Source organism: Etheostoma cragini, chromosome 8 (assembly GCF_013103735.1).
Source record: "Etheostoma cragini isolate CJK2018 chromosome 8, CSU_Ecrag_1.0, whole genome shotgun sequence".
In the NCBI taxonomy this organism is placed as follows: Eukaryota; Metazoa; Chordata; class Actinopteri; order Perciformes; family Percidae; genus Etheostoma; species Etheostoma cragini.
This window is the reverse complement of record NC_048414.1, coordinates 15,951,643-15,972,153: the sequence shown is the minus strand read 5'-3', so window position 1 is coordinate 15,972,153 and position 20,511 is coordinate 15,951,643. Positions and strand designations below refer to the sequence as shown.

The window sequence follows — 20,511 nt, the reverse complement described above, 5'->3', positions numbered from 1 at the left end:
AAAGCAGCTTCCACCCAGTAAACTAAAAACATATATGTCTGGCATTTTGACATTAATAGTAGTTAAGCCCGTCACTCCCTGAACTCGAGTGCAGATTAACGTCGCGCATGCGTCACTTCGCGACTAGTAGTATACAAGATGCCAACGAGACTTCTGTAATGTCAATACAGTAAAAATTGACTTACTTAACGAAGTTTGTTCACTGCTGGCTACAAGTTAGCATCAAACCAAACAAGGTTGTCAGTTGAATGTCGTGTTGAACTAACGTTAGCAATAAAACAACCATAGATAGCTAAAACATTTTTGAATGACTGCTAGCTTAGCTACAAGCTAGCAATCAAACACAACAATGGCTGTCACTTGAATGGCGTTTTGAGCTAACGTTAACAATCAAAGAATCATTACTAGCTAACGCGTTTTTGAAATGATTCCCATCTTCTGTTATTGTTTGTAACGATAAAAGTTTGTTCTTTCAAGGATTTCACAAATTTAATTATGAAACGTTATGCCGTAAACCGTTTAAATCTGAACATGCGCGACTCGAATCTTTTATTTTTTTATTTAACCTTTTTATGTATCCAGGTAAACTGTTTGAGAACCACTTCTCATTTACAAACATGACCTGGCCAAGAGGCCAAATCTGCACTCTACTTACATCGGGCAGTGACAAAGCCCGTTTTTCAATTTGTTAAGGTGTCTTCTGCAGAAGCAAGTACCTGACACCGTCCAAATAGTGGCGCTAATGCACCATTAAACGGTTTGGCTACCCCCTTAAAACGACTAACTAGTTTTACTAGTATGCAGATAAGAAAGGACGTCTCTCGTTCTCTTAATACCCGGGGACATCCGTGCTCGGTATCCGTTATACTGTGCAGTTGTCGGTGAATGTCAAAGTTTGATACAGCAGCTTACTCATTGATGTTCCGTCTTTGCCTTTTTTCTGACTTACTTTATATCATATTAGAAACAGTTTGCTACTACAGGAGGAAGTCGCAGCCTTGCAGAGACGTTGCTATTTGTGTTGCAGTTTCACTGGTCTGAGAAATAATGACGATGGGAACAGCATTGCTTTATGATGAGGAGATGACCAAATACAAATTGCTCTGGGTTGAGTAAGTAACTTAGCTAGCCAACTAGCATGACCGGGGTGGTAACGACACATTGTACATATAACTTTAGCGAGGTAGCCAATCAAATAACGTTAACGTTGAGTCTGAATGAATTACGCTTTGTAATAACTTAACTTTACCACGACTGCGTCGTAAAGTCAACGTTAATGTACTTTTCACTTAATTGCATTCCTCTAACTATGTAGTTAACTAAGTAACGTTACCTTTTATAAAGCATAGCGCTACGTTACAATCTATGCTAACCTAACTCAGCTAACGTTCGCTAGCTAGTTAACAGTAAGTACTTCAGATCGGTGATAATGGTAGGAACTAATGTTGCGGTTCGTTGTAGCTAGCCTGAACAGTTTGTGAGGCGCACCCGCAGTCGGCGCATTTAAATTAAAAATAAAAATGTTTGCAGATTTCCTCTTTAGGTGTTTTTGTCGTCAATGTGTTTTTCATACAGTATAGTTGCTGCTTTAATTGCTCTCTTTTTCAGCACTTTTTATTTACTTATTGCTGGCAAGCTCAACTGCTGTGTTAATGTAGTGTAAGCTTATGAAAAATGTAACTGTCTTTTTCTTTTCAAAAGAGTTTGATTTTGTGGCTGATATAAATTACATTGGTATAGCTAGCTAAACTTTGTGGCAGGTAGACACAACCAGAGATGTCAAAAGTATTCACATTCAATACTCCGGTAAAGTATAGATACTAGGGGTTATAAAGGGGTAAAAGACTTCTGTGGAAGTTAAAGTATTAACTCAAGCTTTTTACACAAGTAAAAGTGTAAAAGTACTCGTTTCAAAACTACTTAAAGTGTAAAAGTAAGGGTAAGGGGAAAAAAATGCCGTAAAGGACAGAAGGTAAGGCAGCGCCACAGGGGCCTGTAGGGCACCACCCCACCTCCCTAAAATGTTTTTTCTAAAGGCCATAATGACTATAATGTTATATTAAAATGTTAATGTTTAAACATTTGGGGTGCACCTGTTTCAGCTGCATTCATGCCTATTGAAAGTGAATGCATTATAGTACAATGCAAATACATTAAAGAACCATTTATGTGTACCACTGAGCATTAAAATGTGTTTCATGGAGCAGAAGATATGATGACTAGTTGGCTATAAGTATTGAAGTCAAAAAGTCAAAGTTCAGAGGAATGTTATCAATAGCCTTCGTTGAATGTAAATGTACATCCAAGTCTAGCTGCAGGAATCTGTGAGGGCGACGGATTCACTTTGGATGGCACAATTTATCTGGATAGGCTTTTGTGTTTTTTCACCAAACAAGCCCTACTAAAATAGGAGTAAAAAGGCTATTTTTAAAATGTAAGGAATATAAAGTACAGATAATTGCATGGAAGATGTAACTAGTATAAGTAAAAAGTCTGCTGTAAAATAATGACTCCAGTAAAGTATGGACACCCATAATTTCTATTTAAGTAAGGCATCATCGTATTTGTACTTTGTTTCTTGACACTTCTGGTTATAACAAACTTCTTTGAAATAATTTTGCATATTTTAGGAGAGATTTATCTGTTTGTGTTTGTGTCATGTAGTTATTATGCACATAAATCATGGACCAAATTAAAAACAAAAGGAACAAAAAATCAACAACTGCATTTTCACCTCTCCTATCTGTTTTCTTGGATGTTTGTACTCTATAATAAAATGATCAAACCACAAATGATGAAAAAAAAAATAGTTTCAAATAATACAGATCAAAACATCATCTAGAATAATATACAAATCTTAAACTCCAAATTTAACTGTATGGATCATCGTTAAAACAATTTATTTCTCCAGCCCTGCATGTAAGATTGAGGTTCCCGAGCGGCTGACAGTGTGTCATGAAGCTTTGATAAAGACCGGTCTTGCTGGTCGTTGTGTCTCCGTACCGGTCCGCGAGGCGACGGATGCAGACATCCTGCTAGTTCACAGGTCAGTCCTGATGTCGACTAAGAGCCCCCACCTGGTTCAGTTCCTTTTTCTACCATGTGAGGGTTGAAATAAATACCTAAAGCCACTCAGCGACACACACTTTGCTGCTCTTAACAGTGAGGAGTACTTGGAGGCGGTGAAGAAGACACCATATATGACTCTGGAGGACCTGCAGGAGTTCACCCGGCAGTATGGTGACGTCTACTTCCACCCAGTTAGTCCTAGACTTAATATTCTTACTAGCTGACTTGCAACTGTTGTCATTTATCTGTAGCTATAGATCAGCTTCACTTCTGGCTACTGTAAACATTTTTCTTTTTTATTTCCTGTCCCAGAACATCTATCACTGTGCCAAGCTGGCTGCAGGCGCCGCACTGCAGCTTGTGGACAGTGTTATGACGGGGAAGGTGAGGAACGGCATGGCTCTGGTCAGGTGAGGCCTTTTACAACATAGATATAGCAGTCAGGATCTGTACCCAGATGCTACAGTGAGTGTGTATGAATCTCGTTTTTCTCGTTAAATGTTTTGGTGCTTATCAATTTATTGATAAGTTGATAGGCATTACTTGGTCACAACTCTGATATTCTAGTATTTGTCATGCAAAGCTAAGAAAAGCACTAAGTTAATCAAGAAAGCACAATTTCATTCGGTGACCTTTGTCAAGCATCAAGCTCACATAGATAAAATCATTTTTATACAGTACTTTAAAAAGCTGAGCCAGTCACTCCTCATACAATTAATAAAATACTTAAAATAGTTTTTTTATGATGATTAGATGGACAATGTATCTCAAGTTTCATCAAATACAAAAGAAACCTGAAAATAGAAGGTTCTACACACATAATACAAAATAATGTAATAATATTAATAATAATAATAGAACATTGAGTAGTTGAGATGAAGCTTGAACGATAACCAGTTAAGGTATTCTATACAAACTAGAAATATCCCAAATATTTGAGAATTTTGATATGTGAAATAAACTTTTAGAGATATATTTGGGATGTGTGGAACTAAAATAGCATTTAGGCAACCGCTACAAAATACCAAGTGTTGTTTATAGCTTCTGAAATTCTGCTACTTTATAAAAAACTTTTTACATAATTATAAACTAAATACTAAGCGATTGTCAGTTATGAAGCACTTGTTCTCTGTATAGGCTCAATTAATTATTAATTACTGCATAAATCTTGACATGTATACCACTTCTCTGTCATCGCTGACAGACCACCAGGACACCACAGTATGCGCAGTGCTGCCAATGGATTCTGTGTTTTCAACAATGTGGCCATTGCAGCTCGATATGCCAAGCAACAATATGGGGTTAAAAGGTAACTTAAGATATATTTTTGTTATTCATGCAAGACCTACTGCATTCATTCTGCCTCGATATGTTAGTTTACTTCTTAATATATATTTTTTTACATTATATATTTAGGGTGTTGATAGTTGACTGGGATGTACATCATGGTCAAGGGGTGCAGTACTGTTTTGAAGATGATCCAAGGTGAGTCTTTCCTATCTGAAGGATCCTGAATTGTTTACGTCAATGTTGTCTTCTGGCATTATACATTCTGCATACTACATTTTTATTCCCAGCGTGCTCTACTTCTCATGGCACCGCTACGAGCATCAGAAATTCTGGCCTCAACTTCGAGAATCAGACTACGACAGTGTTGGCAAAGAGAAAGGGGCAGGATTCAATATAAATGTCCCGTGGAACAAAGTAAGCAACCAAACAAAAAATTGAAGTTATTGTAAATCCTTTTTGAATTTGTTAGGCCTTCTTTCAAAAAATACTGTTTGTTTTATCTTTGCCTCCCTTTTGTATTGACTGAAAAAGGGTAATAGTGTAATAAGAGTAAAAAGTTTATGGAGTTTCTGCTTTAACAATAATATTAATTGTCTTTTGAAAAATTGAAGAAGAAATTGTTCAAAAAGACAGTTTTTAATATTCATAACCTTAATCGGTTCATCAAAGAATCATATCATAAATAACAGACCCTAAAGTGCTTTCATGGTGTGACCACAAAGTAAAATATGCAGTTAGGAACAAATGAGCAGCATTACTAATCTTTTTAAACTGGATCCAGAAATATTGCTGTATTTTTGCATTCATAATGTGAAAACTTAAATCTGCTTAAATCAAGCTTTGATGGTTGTGTGCACACGTTTGTGTGTATGAATGTTTTTTATAAACACGGTCCCATGTATGATATATATGTGATATTTCAGGTGGGAATGAAAAACAGTGACTATCTATCAGTCTTCTGTCACATCCTTCTGCCAGTCGCATACGAGGTAAGCCGTTTTGGCAACATGACATCATGACTTTGCATAAACATACACACTGACTTTCTTTAGCCATGTGGCGTGTTATCTGCACACATTTTGAGCTCCCCGCGTTTATGTCTACGCTGTGTACAGGAAGCGTAAACATACACGTTACAAGAAAGTAACGGTTAGTAAGTTGGTAAGTTTAGGAAACTGTGACACGTGGGTTGAGTTTAGGAAACAAAGAACCTGTTGGGTTTAGGAAAAGAAGAAAGGGGTTGGTTTTAGTAAAAAAAAAAAAAGAAAAACAGTTGAGTTTAGGAAACCTGACACACGGGACACGATCCCCGGTGTGAGAGTCCTTTGTTTTACCCATCCACCTCCCCACCAACCCCCCTATGCAGATTTTTTGCAATTTCATACTACTCGCTACGGCATAAATTCACATGCTATCGCAAGGTAATGTAAGGCAATGAAAGCCAATGGCGTTGATAAACACGCTAAAAAGCGAGTATGCGTCTTGATAACACGCCAATAATGGGATATGAATTGGCGTGTCGTACATGCGCCATTTCATGACATCAGTCTGATTTTGGACAGTTCACATTTTGCAGATACTGTTTTGGAGATTATTTATGTCAATATATGATTCATTTTGTGATTCTTTGTCACAGTTTAGCCCAGACTTGGTCCTGGTGTCTGCAGGCTTTGACTCGGCCATCGGTGACCCTGAGGTACTGAATATACATAGCTTAAAATGACATTGTAGTATTTGTGCAGATTTCTGTGTATGCTGACCTAAGACTCAGTGGCCGCTTTAGGCACACCTGTACAATGTGTTGCAAATCAATACGACAGCTCTGCCATTAGTTCTGCTTTACGAAGTTTATAATGTTCTGTTTTTGGAGATATTTGCGGAATGTGTAATTATGTGTTTATTATTCAGGACATAGTTAAAGTTGGTGTTGTACTGGGCCCCATTTCAGAAAGCAGGTTTAGTGAAAACTGAGTTTGTTAACCCTGAGATGAGGGAAACTTTGGGTTTTCTTTTTCAGAAAGGGAGGTAACTTCATCTCAGAGTCAGTTACTATGGTAACCGAGTCTGTGAACCTAACCTGGTCGGGAGCAGGTTTTCTTTAACAAACCTTGAGTTTCTCTCAGTCTCCTCCCTCTTACTCAGCTCTTTAATTTCCTCATTCATTCGTTCAGTCTGTATCAGGCGCATTTATAGCGCACTTTGCATGAATAAAAAAACAGAATTGGTTTATCAACTTAATATGCAGACTATAAAACTTTTTTCTTTTCTAAAAACAAGGCATTACCTTGTGTCGACGATCCCGTTGATGATAAAGCTGCTGTACTACGCAGGGTGTTATATGTTGGGAGATGATACTGAAGGCCTGACATTATTTGAGCTGTATTATTTTTTTTCCCAGTCTGATATGCAGCTTATAGGCTACATTACGTATAACATCACTAACATAACCCATCTTGGACATTCTCTCCCAGCAGATTATTTGTGACACATTAATTCTTTTGCAAACAGCAGTTTTCTTTACAACATTGGTGATGCGGAGCACATTTGTAAAGCCACTGTAAAGCACTGTCAGAAGAATGTGACTCACTCTGAAATGTGTTTAAAAACGTTTTTGTATTGTTCCTGGTCACAACCAGTAAGAGCCATTTAAAAGGAGTTCCACAGTAGGCTATTATTGCAGGTGAATGATGTCAATCCTTAGAATAAAAGATTTTTGGTGCTGCAGCCTCAGAATGGGATTAGTAGGTGTAGTACTTTTTCACCTATTGCACCTAAATGAAATAGATTATAGGTTCAATACCATTTCACCAGTAATAATAGGCCATACTTATGATTGAATATTATATACACTATGCATGTACACATTTACTCCAGCAGTTATTTTCTCCCACGCAAATTTTCTCTCTTTTGTAGCAGCCGCTGTGATTTTTTTCTTTTCTTTTTTTAACTCACTGTATGTTTACATGAATATCCTCCCACCCGTTTGTTTGTGGTTGTTACCATGGTAAATCATAGTATTATGACTCTATTCATGCTGCCTTTTTATTGCGGTGGTGCACGTGCGTGAACATACTCATATCAGCTGTTTTGAAACCGAGAACTCAGTTTCCCATCTCAGGGTAAATCCTCTCAGAGATGAGGGTTAGACTCAGAGTTTGTAAAACCTTCTTCTTGAAATGGGGCCCTGGACTATGTTATGTTGAGAGTTGTTTTTGTTTATACTTTCCTATTTTCATACTTGAGGGGTCAGAACATTAGAAACACCTCTGAATATAATGCAGTCCAGTACAACATCAATACTAACTAGGCATCATAGAGTACAGTTTATGGCTAAGCAGTTGTGTTGTATTATATTAGATTTTACAAGTATTGCTAATGAAGTAGCCACTCAGTGTATGTAGCATCATATGCTTGTGGACCCCTTTCACTTATGTCTCGTTGCCCTTTAATCTTACAACTTGTGAGTACTGTAAAACTCTGTGTCCAGTCTGTTTGCCATCATTGGCCCAATATATGGTAAACTGACTGCAGTTGGTCTTTATTTTCAGGGTCAAATGTGTGCCAGCCCGGACATCTTTGCCCACCTAACTCACCTCCTGATGAACCTCGCAGGAGGGAAACTGTGTGCCGTGCTGGAGGTCAGGCTGCAGATACAACACAAACATACATGCACATATTGCTACCATCAAGTTGGAGGAACATATGGTTTTAAAATGTTTTATTGTGTGCATGTATGTATTCCAGGGAGGATACAACTTGACTTCCCTTCCCCAGTCTGTGTGTGAAACAGTTCAAACTCTGCTTGGAGATCCTGCGCCTCGACCTGCAAATCTCGATGGTCCCTGTGTAAGGTTGGTCTCAACGTGTGTGTGTGTGTGTGTGTGTGTGTGTGTGTGTGTGTGTGTGTGTGTGTGAGTGACTGTAAATAAGCCATTTTTCTTTTTCCAGTGCACTTGAGTCCCTTCACTGTGTCCGATCAGCTCATAGGCAGTACTGGTCCTGCCTCAAACATGCAGGTATAGTATCCACATTCTTCTTTTTTGAGCTATTCCTTAAACTTTAAGCTATTCCTTCTCGCCATTGCAACTCTGCCACTGACAGTCCGGCCTGAGATTCACTTGTGTTATGCGAGTAACAGCTAATCTAGCCTTGGACTGCTATCCTCAGTCAGAGATGACGTTTATATCCACTGCTTCATCAAATAACTCCCTACTCCTTTCTCCAGCTGAGCTGCCCACCTCTGAGGTCACCACCAAGCGCATTAAATTAGCAAAAGAAGAAGAAGATGATGAGCTGAAAAAGGTTGAAGAGGAGAAAAATGCAGAGGAAGCGGTATGGCCAGAGCCCCCAAAACGTGTCGCTCCTGCTGTCCGCACTGCTTTAGTCCTCCCTAATGGCGTGGCTTGCCCGGCCGGATGTAAACGCTTCAGCTCATCAGAGGACCCGGTTATAGTCAACAAACTAAGGTTACATTTTTCACAGCAATAAACTTCAGTTCTTATTACTGACACAGGAAGAGTTTATCATCGGAGGAGCCGAGTTTAAAAGGCTCTTTATTATAATTTAAAAATGTGTTTTTTTTTTTCACCATAAGGGAGAATTTCCTCAAAGATGCAGATGACAGCAATACTCTCACAACCCTCTCCAGTCTTATTGCCCTTGTAGAGAAAATGGAGAGGAATGAGGTACGGTCTGGATGTTATTTGTCTTCTCGTTTGTGTGCTGTGATATGATCTGCTTTCCCGACCTGCCTACATGAGCTCCAGATGAATGCAGATGGCATTATATTTAATTACTGCCTCTCAGATCTGCAATGGCTTGGCGCTAGTCCCTGACGTCTCCATGGCAATGACGTGTGTTTTCCAGCATGCTGCAACTGCTCTCTGCAACAGGTATAGCAATGTGGATCTAATCCATATCGACAGAGACTGTATGTTTTGATTATAGAGATAGAAAAAGGGATCCAGTAATGAGACAGCATGCCTCGTTACAGGAAACATCCACCCTTAAAGGAATAGCTCTACATTTTTGAATCTACATATGAAGCTAAAGCTAGGAGATGGTTTATAATAACAATAAATTGAATTTGTATAGCGCTCTTCCCAAGCTCAAAGTCGGTTTACAGAGTAGAAACAGTAGATAAAAAAAAAAATTGGATTTTGTGTCAATTGGTTAATTGGTTTATTTTTCTCATTTGTGGTGCGTCCAAATTTAGGAATTTCAGCTTCAGATACAGTTTTCAAGGGATGAACGTTTCCTTTAAATAACAAGCTGACTTAACTGAATATGAGTAATCTGATTTAGTACGGCTTTCTCATGCAGGGTTTTGGTTGTGTGTGTTGGAGACGCGGTGGTCTCGAGTCGCGGCACAGAGAACGGGTAAATATCATCTGTGTGTACCTGAATTAGACTTTTTGATTAAAAACTTGTACCTCTTTCAGCAAAAAAAAAGGCCCCTGTCCCCAACATGATGAAAGAAATCTTTCCATCTTTTAGGAAAACACTTGTGGTGCAGTTCAGCAACAGGGAGGCAGAGGAACAGAAATGCAAATATCACATTCCTGTGTATCTGAAGAAGGTACTGTGTATTACAGTAGTATATGTATATGTGTAAAATATGTATATAATACATGTGTTTATACAGTATGTGTGTGTGTGCGTTTTGAATGATCCTGTCACAGCATGAAATCTTAAAATACTTCTAATAGGAACATATTTTTGTTTTAGGTTTTAATTTAATGTAATGAACACAACAATTTGTTTTTACAATGTACTTTGGAATATATCACTAAATATTGAAATAATACTGTGAGTGTTTTATGTGCGGGACTGTTTGTGTTTGTTAAATGACAGATGTGTACAAGTGTGTTTGCTTGTCCCCCTATAGGGCTGCAGTGACGTGTCAGGATTTACACAGGCTGTGCTGGGCCTCCTTCTGCCTCTGGGATATGAGTTTGACCCCAGTCTGGTTCTGTTGGCTCGGACGCCAGATAGCGGGCTGTGTGACAGTGTGTGGCAACAACTAACAGGCCTGCTGCAGGGCATCGCACAAGGACACACACTGGTACTCATGCAGGTAAGAAGGAGAAGAGGAGGAAGTAAAACTATTTATCTTTTCCTTAATTTTTGGAAAGGTTTAAATGGCAGGTGTTCTACTTAGTGGTCAGTAATTTTGTCGTTTCAGGAAGGTGAGACGTCATGTGTCGGCCCCACTGCCTCCTCTCTCATCGGGGACGCTGCCCCCTCTCTAGGGAAGCTTCATGCTCCACTACCAGAGGACGTGGAGGCGCTGGAGAGACTGAGACACAGGCTGCAGGTGGACTGGAAGCTACTGCAGACTACAGGTGAGTTCACAACAGCAGCATCAGATAATAACATTACTCACAATGTGACATCCACAGAATTTAATATTCACCTGTACATTAATTGGAACTTCTGTTTCCTAAAAACAGCACCAGAGACTGGAGGAGGGGACGAGTTCTGAAGCCAATCCTGCTTCAAATGTCTTAAAAAAATGTTGCAGTTTGGCCAGGTGTTACTGTCCAAATGGTGCATTTATCATTCTCACTGTGCCCTATAATAAATTGTATTTTTAATACGGCATAACCAAAATGAATGAAAATATTGTGAATCTATTATTATGAACTTTATGATTGATTGTTACATTGATTTTAAGTGCTTTTGATTCACACATTACCTACTCAATCTAAATGATTGATCTTGTTTGATTTTATTAAAAATATGTTTACATGAGTAATGTCTGTCCATACTGGACATATAGAGGTTTGTGTTATAAATTAGGATGTGATTGAGATTTTTTCCCTTCAATAACTCAAGCCTAATATTGTTTGAATTCATCTTAAATCTTTGTTGTCAAAAGTTAACCTTTTTTATTTTTTGTTCTTCTATCACGATTTTGTCGGTAATTTTGTAAAAGTAAAGACTATAGTAAGTTCAATTTTGAGATACTACATGTATTTCACCGCAATAGTTCATGTTAAGTTTTACGCACAAAACATGAGTTGCTCTGTTAAAGAATAAATAGTAAATCTTCAAGCAACTACAGCATTAAAGTACTGCTTACACTAAGGCATAATTAACAATGGATCAACATTATAATAATATAACTCTGATAATAATTTAGTACTTTAGAATTTGAATTTTGAATGCAGGACTTTTACATTTAGGGGTTTCTATAGTGTAGGGCTGCTACTTTTACCTAAATGATCACAATACTTCTTCCACCACTCAGAGAATGTAAACTCTTACTACCTATTAGACTACCTTTTCAAAAAAACTAATTTAATGGTCTTCGTTTCTTGAAAAGCTCTATATACTAGATTTAGATTAGTTTATCTTCACTGAATATTTATTTTCATTGTAAGTGTATACATTCAAACATTCAAGTACATAAAAAAATCCTGGATAATGCTGTCATTTTTTAAGGCTGCCAGACTTGATAAACGCTGACCCTGTTCATCATCCTGCCGTTAGGAGGCGCTGTGGGGTGAACCGTCAGTAGCCATTGAAGCAGAAACAGCTTCTACTCGCATCACATGTGAGTCTCTCGTCTGTGTTGATCTTGATGCCCGACCAGCGCTGCTTTCCTCCGTCTGCATGTGATTTGGTGTCCTTATATACAGTCCATGATCTTACATCGGTGCCCTGAGCACATCACAGGGAAGAGTGACATTATAAATGAATAAATGTGAGAGAACACAAACGCATCCTACTGAAAGATCATCAGATGTCTGGGACTGCGAACACATCTGCGACCCCGCAGTACGCAAAAATGAAAAAGGACGAATCTTTCCTCGGGAAATTAGGAGGAACCCTGGTGCGAAAGAAAAAGTCTAAAGAAGGTAGGCCTAAGTCATTTTTTTTCCATTCTAATATTATGAAAGACCTTTCATTATTTGTTACCATTGTTGTGTGTGCGTTTTTTGTGTGCATGGTGCTGCAATCACATGGTACGCTATAAAAATATTCTCTCTGGGACATCACTGGCACACATGAAAACGTTGATCGTGTTTCCCTGGTACTCAGTTTATCTTGACTTTATGACTTTCTTTGGTAGGCTATCCTATTGTAATCTGGCTCAAACGTTGCATTTACATCCTTCTGATTAGTGTGACATATCTTATAGGTTCATGACATATCATCAGCCCTAGTGTAGTTTGATATGGGTTTCATATTTCTCTCAGCGAATGAGAGGCGAGACAAAGTTCTCTTAGCAACTCCACAGGCATTTTAACATGAGGTCATGAACATAAATAGGTCCTACAGGCACAGTGATGACAGGAATGGAAGGTTTTTAAGATAAGGATGTAAGAGAATCACTGCTCTCGCTATATTTTGTATATTGAAACATTGACTTAATGTCCCACTTTTCCAGTTTCTTGGCCAAACTGTTTTTTGCCCTCCCACAGGCCAGTCACTGTGTGGTAAAACAGACAGCTGCAAGGTTTAACGTGTGTTTGTGTGTGTCTCTGTCTCTGTGTGTGTGTGTGTGTGTGTGTGTGTGTGTGTGTGTGTTTGTGTTTGTGTGTGTCTCTGTCTGTGTGTGTCTCTCTCTGTCTGTCTGTCTGTGTGTGTGTGTGTGTCTCTATCTGTGTGTGTCTCTGTGTGTGTGTGTGTGTGTGTGTGTGTGTGTGTGTGTGTGTGTGTGTGTGTGTGTGTATGTTTGTGTGTGTATGCTCACTGCCATGTGTTTGTTATTTCCATTAAAGGAGGAGGACAGAGACATGTTAATTGTTTAGGAGCTTCTTTAACATTCCTTACATTTCATCTAAAAACCATGGGCTTCCACTCGTCTTTAAATGTAGATTTAACAGTTTGAATTTTAACGTCAGGCTGAATTTTGGGGGGAGAAATATGTATAAAAAATGATACACAAGACACCATCATATAGCTTCAGTGTAGAGCTGCAACGAGATGATACATGATATGCATTAGAGCTAAAGCAATTAGTTAATAAATCAATTAGCTGATTGACTGTTTTTGATAATCTACTCATCATTTGTCAATTTATTGAGAAAAAATACCAAAAGAAACTCAGATCAACTTCTTAAATGTGTGTATTTGTTGCTTTACAGTTTCATATCTTTGCAAATTAAATAGATTTGGATTTCAGACTGTTAATACAGTTTTTCAGACAGTGATTAACAACAAAAACAAATATAAAATTAAAATAATTGTGAGTTGCAGCACTGATTAATACTGCCTGCCAGGTCAGGGGATTCTGTGAACCTTAAAGCTGCTTTAAGGGGTTAAAGAGTGAAACCAGTACACAGCTCAGCCCAGTGAGTTAATTCAATGATAACTGGGAGGTGGATTCCTGGTTTAATGAGTAAACGAGAGTGTTTGTCTTGCTGCTGAAGGTTGTGCTTAAAGCTCCAACAGTGATATAGATGTGCTGTTGGTTAATATAACTTGGTACATAATGAACTTATACCAGTTTCTCTCTAAATAAACTCCCAAAACTGTTGACCACAAAAGATACAGATACAGTAGAAATGTGAAGTTGTTATAGAAATTGGAGCATGATATGTTTATTCACGGAGTGAGAGACGCCTAATGTATTGTTTAGAAATAACGATATATCAGTATTTTAAACCAATCAACATCAATTGAACAGAAATTTTAATGGTAAGTTGTGCAATCTATGTTGCTAAAATAAGAGTTGCTTTGGTCGTTTTTAAAGCGAAAGTGCAAAATATTTGCTGGTTTCAGCTTATCAGATTTGCTGCTGATTTATTACTGTTATAGTTCATATAATATATTTGTGTTTGTGGACAGTCAGACTAAACAAGCTTTTTTTAAGATGTCGCTTAGGATTTGAGGAAATTGTGATGGGATATTCTTAAAATCGTCTTTCTGGTTTTGCAAACAAAACAATGAATTGAAAAACGAATATGTCAGTTTACATGATAATGAATATTAAAATAACCATTAGTTGCAGCCGTCCGTTCAACATGGCAGTCTTTATATGTCAATGGGAATTTTTGTATCTCTTGTTAGATAGGCTAGCAGTTTTCCCCTGCTTCCAGTCTTTGAGCTAAGCTAGGCTAACCTCGTCATGGAGCTGTCACACACATCTTTTTTTCTGGCTCTGGGGAACACAATTTCCCAAAATGTCTGTAGCTTCTCTATATTCCTCCTTAGAAGTCGGAATTTCAAGACTGAATATGCCAACACATGTTGTCTAGGTTGTCCTATTATACAGAATCCTCCAAATGCCTTCCTTTTTAACCCAAGTTCCGATGTGTCAACCTTAATTATCCTCTGCAAGGAGCCGCAGGTCTGTACCCCTGGTTGTATAAGTCAGGAAATCTCTCATAGTACTCTGGCGTTGAAATTAGAGCAGGTATAAGAGAGGTAAACGTAGGGAAATTGGTACTCTCTTTAGCATTTTCCCTTTAGGCTAATATGTAATGAATGATACAAAATAAAAATACAACGGTTCCCTGATTTGGCAACCTCCAACATAGTACCTCCCAAAACCCTTGGTGGTCCCCAGACCTTAATTTTGCCATCAGATGGCTAAACAGAAGGGAATCACTATAGCTTATTTTGAAAGGCAATCTCGGTGATGTTTGAATTAGATAACAGTATAACAGGATGGAAGTATCTGAAGTTTAGTCTTTAGTAATAGAGCACAGCTTGTGATCTTGGGTGTTGCTGCTTCTGTTGTTGTGGTTTGTGGTACATTTGGGTGTGGTACTTTATATTCTTGAAGAGGAACACCCCATCAAAAAGTTGTTTCACATTTGCTGAATAATCTTTAATAGTGTAATTGAATTGTGCCTTGAAGAAAAAATACTCCTGGTTTTGTGTTGACACTCCTTAGCAACAACACATACACATTGTAGTTCAGTTCTAAGCCCTTAAACCCTCTTCTTGTTGTGTCAGAAATGGGATGGAAAGTGTTACTTGAGGCCATTCAACAAGACATAAAGGAACATTTCTTTACAGAGCCCAGATTTCTGCAAATTGCTGACATATGTTTCAAAGAAACATGTCCATGGCTCTTTCTGTATATCCCTGATAAAGTGAAAGGAAGTCTGCACTTCTCTGACAAGGCTCCACAGCCCTCGTCAGCGATAAGTAAGCGAGTAAGTAAGGGATAGTTTAGTGAAGACAAAAAACATGTTATTGCTTTATAAGGATGGTAAGGATGAATACCAGGTCACATCCTCGCTGCATCATCAGAGGGTGAAGAGTATTTACACTCTACGGATGCTGACAATAGTAAGTCATCTGTTTATTGTTTTTTTTAACATTTAACAGTGTTATTCACTTCACATACTTCTTATATTGTTTAATTTTACCAAAAAGAGATGAAGAATTGAGTGTATTATGCATTCATTAATCCAAAAATGGTACAACTTAAACATAGAATCGATAGATTAATTTTTTTATACTTCTGCTTTCTGTCTTTTTTGTTCTTGACTATGCTTGTGATTTAAGAATTTAGAATTGTCTTGCAGATACTGTACAAATAGTAAAAACATCGTAATCGTTGGTACATTATGTTGACTAAACAGGTATGGTATTATTAGTATTATTTTAAACATATTAGACCTACTCACAAAAAAAGATGGTCTTTAAAGCAATTCTACTCCCTCTATCTTTTGACTCTTGATTTGGACAAAAACCTACAAAAATAGCAAAAAAGCAATACAACATGGAGAAAACAGAATTACCATGTAAAGTAAATAAACTATAAAAATAAGTAAATTTTAGGTGTAATAAGTTAAAGAGTTAATGTCTGCTAAAGGTCCCATTTGGAACATACTCAGAGATTCTGTTGTCTCCTAGCTGCTGTTACTCACTGGTGTCTGTGTTGGTGTAAATAACCAGAGCTATATTTAAGGTCCTGTCTATTTTCTTCATACTGCTGCATTATTTATACCCTCCCCTGTGCCACAGTGAACTGCATCCGAGTCCCCCCCCCCCCCACTTGCATGTAGTGGAACCAAACCAGACAAGGTCGATTTTAATCTGCTTTATGCTGTTGTTTATGATGCAGACTGATTAACATTTTCATCGCTAAAGCAAAGAGAAGTCAGACCGTATGTTGTCACTGTTGTGTCCTTTTTTCAAATTGGTTTGTAAAAAGACACTGGGGAGCTCTTTACATACATTTCTGCAATGACGCTTGCATAAGATAAATGTTCTTGACTGCAGGCTTTGATTTGTATTGAATTATTGTAATTCTGTTAAGAGGAACACAGCCGCTGTCTGATTGATTAAAGGCTCCATTCACATGCTCAGTTATTCACAGAAACAAGTCTATGCTCTTATTTGCTGTGAAATTACTAGATAGCAATTTTAGCAGTCAGTTACAACAACCAAAACCTGTAAAGACATCCTTTTTACACATGCTGTGTGCATTTATATGGTTATCGAGTCGACACTATACCTGTCGTAGGTCAGTGAAGTTGGTCCTGTGTCCACTGTGTAACAGAAGTTTACTGGTGCTGCATGCTTTTGCACATTTATGTCCAGTGTGGTCCTTCTTGTCCCAAGCGCGCCCACACACACACACACACACACACACACACACACACGCCCCCGCCCCCCTCAGCGTCTCCTGTAACTGGACCGCAGACGTGGGGTGGAGGGTTGTGACAGAAATAAACACGTGATGATGCCCCTGCTACTGCTCAGTTCCACCAACTACGATTCATACACACTCAAACACACACACACATATACATACCCTCTTACATTTACCTTTGCTTGGTGCCATTGTTGGGAATCCGGAGGTTTTTAGTGGGGACATGGCGGGGCTGTTGTGTGGGACCAAGAGGAAGAAACCAGGTAAATTTGGCTTTAATTTTGGACTTTGAGGAACTTGGAAGTAGAAATAGGGAAGCAGGACTTGACACCTTAGTGGAACTGTAGGTTAATACCCAGCAATGTGTTGTGTTTAAAGGTCATCAAGATGTGAGTAGTCACTTCAAAATGTTTACTTAGCATTATAAAATCTACTGGCGTCTTTGCCGTTATATTTCTCAACCAACGAGTGAAAGTGCTTTTATTTCCATAAATCATTCCGCAGAAATCTGCCATCAGCTAATTAATTATTTTTGACCTTTTTCACGCACATTTTACTTGATTGTGTAAAGTGCCAGCAGCAGTAATGCAGTCCCATGGACACGGAGGGAGGAAGAAGCACAATTATGATGAAATGCAGCAAGCTTGCTTTGTAATTACAAAGCAAACTGCTGATCTGTATTGCGATAGTAGATATTTAGCTCTTATGGGAGGACGAATCAGATCTGTGGGGACCTCTCCTCCCAGGGTAATTCTGTAGATCTTCCCTTTGTACAAGCTTTGAAGTTAAGATTGTATTATAAAAACACTGTAACTGTTCTAGACTTTCTTTCATTACAATTTCAATCAAATAAATAGATACATTTTTACATACTTTTAATTTGTAGAACAAAAACCTCTAAGTGCAGCTGTTGGTTCCCCTTGGTTTTATAAATAGTAAAGTCAATGAAATGACAGATTGGAGACCATTGATTGGGGCCCAGCCTGTTGCAGGTTGTACAAATTGAAATGCAGGATGATAAAAGCAATGTGGCCATTAGAGGAAGAAAGCCTTTAAATCCCTGGAGGGTCTCCATTAAGAAGTGAAAGCATCTCAGTGGAAATTGATTTTTCTTCACTCAAAGTACTTTTTCTGTGTATTGTCACTTTAAATCAACCTTAAAGACGTAAAGACTACAATTCACATTCTTATCCTATTGTGTTTTTCCCACTGGGTTTCAATAAAAGGTATAAATTAAATTAACCATATTTTGAGTATAAAGCAGTGCCAAGATACATTTCCAAACTACTTGATTTAAAAAAAAAAAAAAAAAAAAGACGTTAATGGACATTAAAGGGACACGCCACAGTTTGTTGAACTAGGGCTTATCACGGTCTGGGCGCAGAGATCACGTTAGTTGGCAGGAGAAATAATAAGGAAGTAACAGATGTGTGAATGCTCAGGCTGCAGTACAAATCCCTGGATAAACATTTCTTCCAAACAGTGCACTTTTGCAGAATTTCCTATCATCAAAAAATAGTGTATTTGACAAAATGATCATTGAAATAGAATTTACAATATCATACTCATGGCTGACACTGACTCAAGTGATATCAGTTGAGGACTTTATCAGACTACACACAGCTTCCTCTGGAGCCACAAAAAGCTGTATACAACTTTGTTTAAAATACTGCATGTACAGTAGTACTCACCAAGAACTGTTAACAGACTTATGTGTGTGAAACTAGTGAAGTTCGCCTTTACAATTCTGGTAAGAGTCAACCCATTTCTAGAAATCTATATTATAAACACAATTTTGTGAGTGACTAAATAGAGAAAAGTGATGGTGGAGGGACTGAAGTAGTGGTTGTAGAACAGGACCAGTTGCCACAAACGTACACCACACTTTTCCTTACAATGGGGATTGGTGGTGATGGTGCATTAATACTGTTACCAGCAGTGACTCTGACAAGCTTTCTCTGTTGTCTTTTTATTTCTGTTCCACAGTCTTTGCCTGCTTATCTCACAAGTTTTTTCCTGCTGATTTGTTTTAATTGAATTTGTTGTTCGTGTTTTTTGTGTGTGTCTTACAAGTGAGTGATCTCCATGAGGAGGGGAAGAATGCCATCAATGCTCCCATGCTTCCTACAGGGACAGAAATCCATCCAGAGGACACACTGATGGGTATATACACACGCAAACACACAAGTGCACATGTGAAGAACATCTAGTTAATTGAAATTACATCTTTACTGTATAATCACTATTATTGCCTGAACTGGTTGCACAGTTGTTGATTCTGCTATTGCATTTCAAATTTGATCAACTTCTTAAGACTTTTGCATCTCAGTGTAAGGTTACTCATTTCACAGAGGAGATATATATACATAAATACAGTGGGGCTTGAAAATCTGGACACTCCAGGTAAAAAATTGTATTAATGTGCATAAAGAATCCTAGAAAGGATGGAAAAATCTCCAAAAGGCATCAAATGACAGATTAGGTATTTGTATAACATGTTACAAAAAGTTAGATTTTATTTACATCATTTACACTTTCAAAATAAAAGAAAAGCAAAAAATAGTGCCTGCAAAAGTTTGGGCACCCTGCAGAGTTAATACCTTGTACTCCCCCCTTTGGCAAGTATCACAGCTTGGAAACGCTTGTTATAGCCGGCCAAGAGTCTTTAATTCTTGTTTGAGGTATCTTCACCCATTCTTGCTTACAAAAGTCTTCCAGTTCTTTCTGGATAGATTGTGCAGTCAAACGTGTGAGATTTTTCTCACAATCCTGCGAGCTGTTCCGTCTGATATTTTTCTTGGTCTTCCAGATCTTGCTTTAACTTCCACTGTTCCTGATGACTGCCATTTCTTAATTACATTCCAAACAGAGGATATTGGCACCTAAAAACGCTTTGCTATCTTCTTACAGCCTTCTCCTGCTTTGTGAGCATCAACTATTTTCAGTTTCAGTTTTCTAGACAACTGCTTAGAAGAAGCCATGGTGGATTTAAAACCTTAAGATTGATCACCTGGTCTTTACACATGATGATTAAGAACAATTCATGACGCTGTCAGGTCTCAATTTTCCAAATGCATGCATGCTATAAACTCTGCAGGGTGCCCAAACTTTTGCAGATGCCATTTTTTGTTTACTGTTATTTTGAAAGTGTAAATGATGGAAATAAAATCTAACTTTTTGTTACATATTATACGAATGTCTAATCTTTCATTTGATGCCTTTTGGAGATTTTTCCATCTTTTCTTGGCTTCTTCATGCACATTAATACAAATTTTTACCTGGGGTGCCCAAACTTTTGAGCCCCACTGTGTGTATGTGTATATATATATGTGTGTATATATATATGTGTGTGTGTGTATATATATATATATATATATGTGTATATATATATGTGTATATATATATATGTGTATATATATATATATATGTGTGTATACATATATATGTGTGTGTGTGTGTGTGTGTGTGTGTGTGTGTATATACAGTGGGTACGGAAAGTATTCAGACCCCTCTAAATTTTTCACTCTTTGTTTCATTGCAGCCATTTTCCAAAAATCAAAAAAGTTCATTTTATTTCTCAGTAATGTACA

The 20,511-nt window shown here is 37.9% G+C and overlaps 2 protein-coding genes across 7 annotated transcripts in view; both read left to right on the top strand.

The window, feature by feature from the left end:
- The first annotated feature begins 658 nt into the window (after positions 1 to 658).
- Positions 659 to 11,732, top strand: hdac10 (histone deacetylase 10). 3 transcript variants are annotated; one of them, XM_034880002.1, is made up of 21 exons: positions 659 to 855; positions 965 to 1,112; positions 2,912 to 3,046; positions 3,164 to 3,260; positions 3,382 to 3,479; positions 4,274 to 4,378; positions 4,486 to 4,554; positions 4,647 to 4,773; positions 5,283 to 5,348; positions 5,996 to 6,055; positions 7,908 to 7,997; positions 8,104 to 8,210; positions 8,308 to 8,375; positions 8,585 to 8,825; positions 8,954 to 9,044; positions 9,166 to 9,251; positions 9,682 to 9,738; positions 9,856 to 9,937; positions 10,247 to 10,435; positions 10,544 to 10,703; positions 10,812 to 11,731. In XM_034880002.1, exons 2-21 carry the CDS (start codon positions 1,048 to 1,050, stop codon positions 10,841 to 10,843), a joined length of 2,025 nt encoding a protein of 674 aa, XP_034735893.1. In that variant the 5' UTR covers positions 659 to 855; positions 965 to 1,047; the 3' UTR covers positions 10,844 to 11,731. The 3 variants fall into 3 exon arrangements, with proteins under 3 accessions (XP_034735893.1, XP_034735892.1, XP_034735891.1); XM_034880001.1 differs by lacking the exon at positions 659 to 855 and having other exon boundaries at positions 863 to 1,112; XM_034880000.1 differs by lacking the exons at positions 659 to 855; positions 965 to 1,112 and adding an exon at positions 1,529 to 1,659 and having other exon boundaries at positions 10,812 to 11,732.
- Positions 11,733 to 11,830: 98 nt separating this feature from the next.
- parvb (parvin, beta) overlaps positions 11,831 to 20,511 on the top strand; it is a 16,633-nt gene continuing 7,952 nt past the window's right edge. The window contains exons 1-2 of one of the 4 annotated variants that reach the window (XM_034879543.1): positions 11,831 to 12,221; positions 18,995 to 19,084. In XM_034879543.1, coding sequence (XP_034735434.1) covers positions 12,107 to 12,221; positions 18,995 to 19,084 — 205 coding nt within the window. In that variant the 5' untranslated portion in view covers positions 11,831 to 12,106. Of the gene's footprint in view, positions 12,222 to 15,515; positions 15,610 to 16,944; positions 17,185 to 18,994; positions 19,085 to 20,511 lie in introns of those variants that run through there. The other 3 variants (XM_034879542.1, XM_034879546.1, XM_034879544.1) reach the window with 3 other exon arrangements.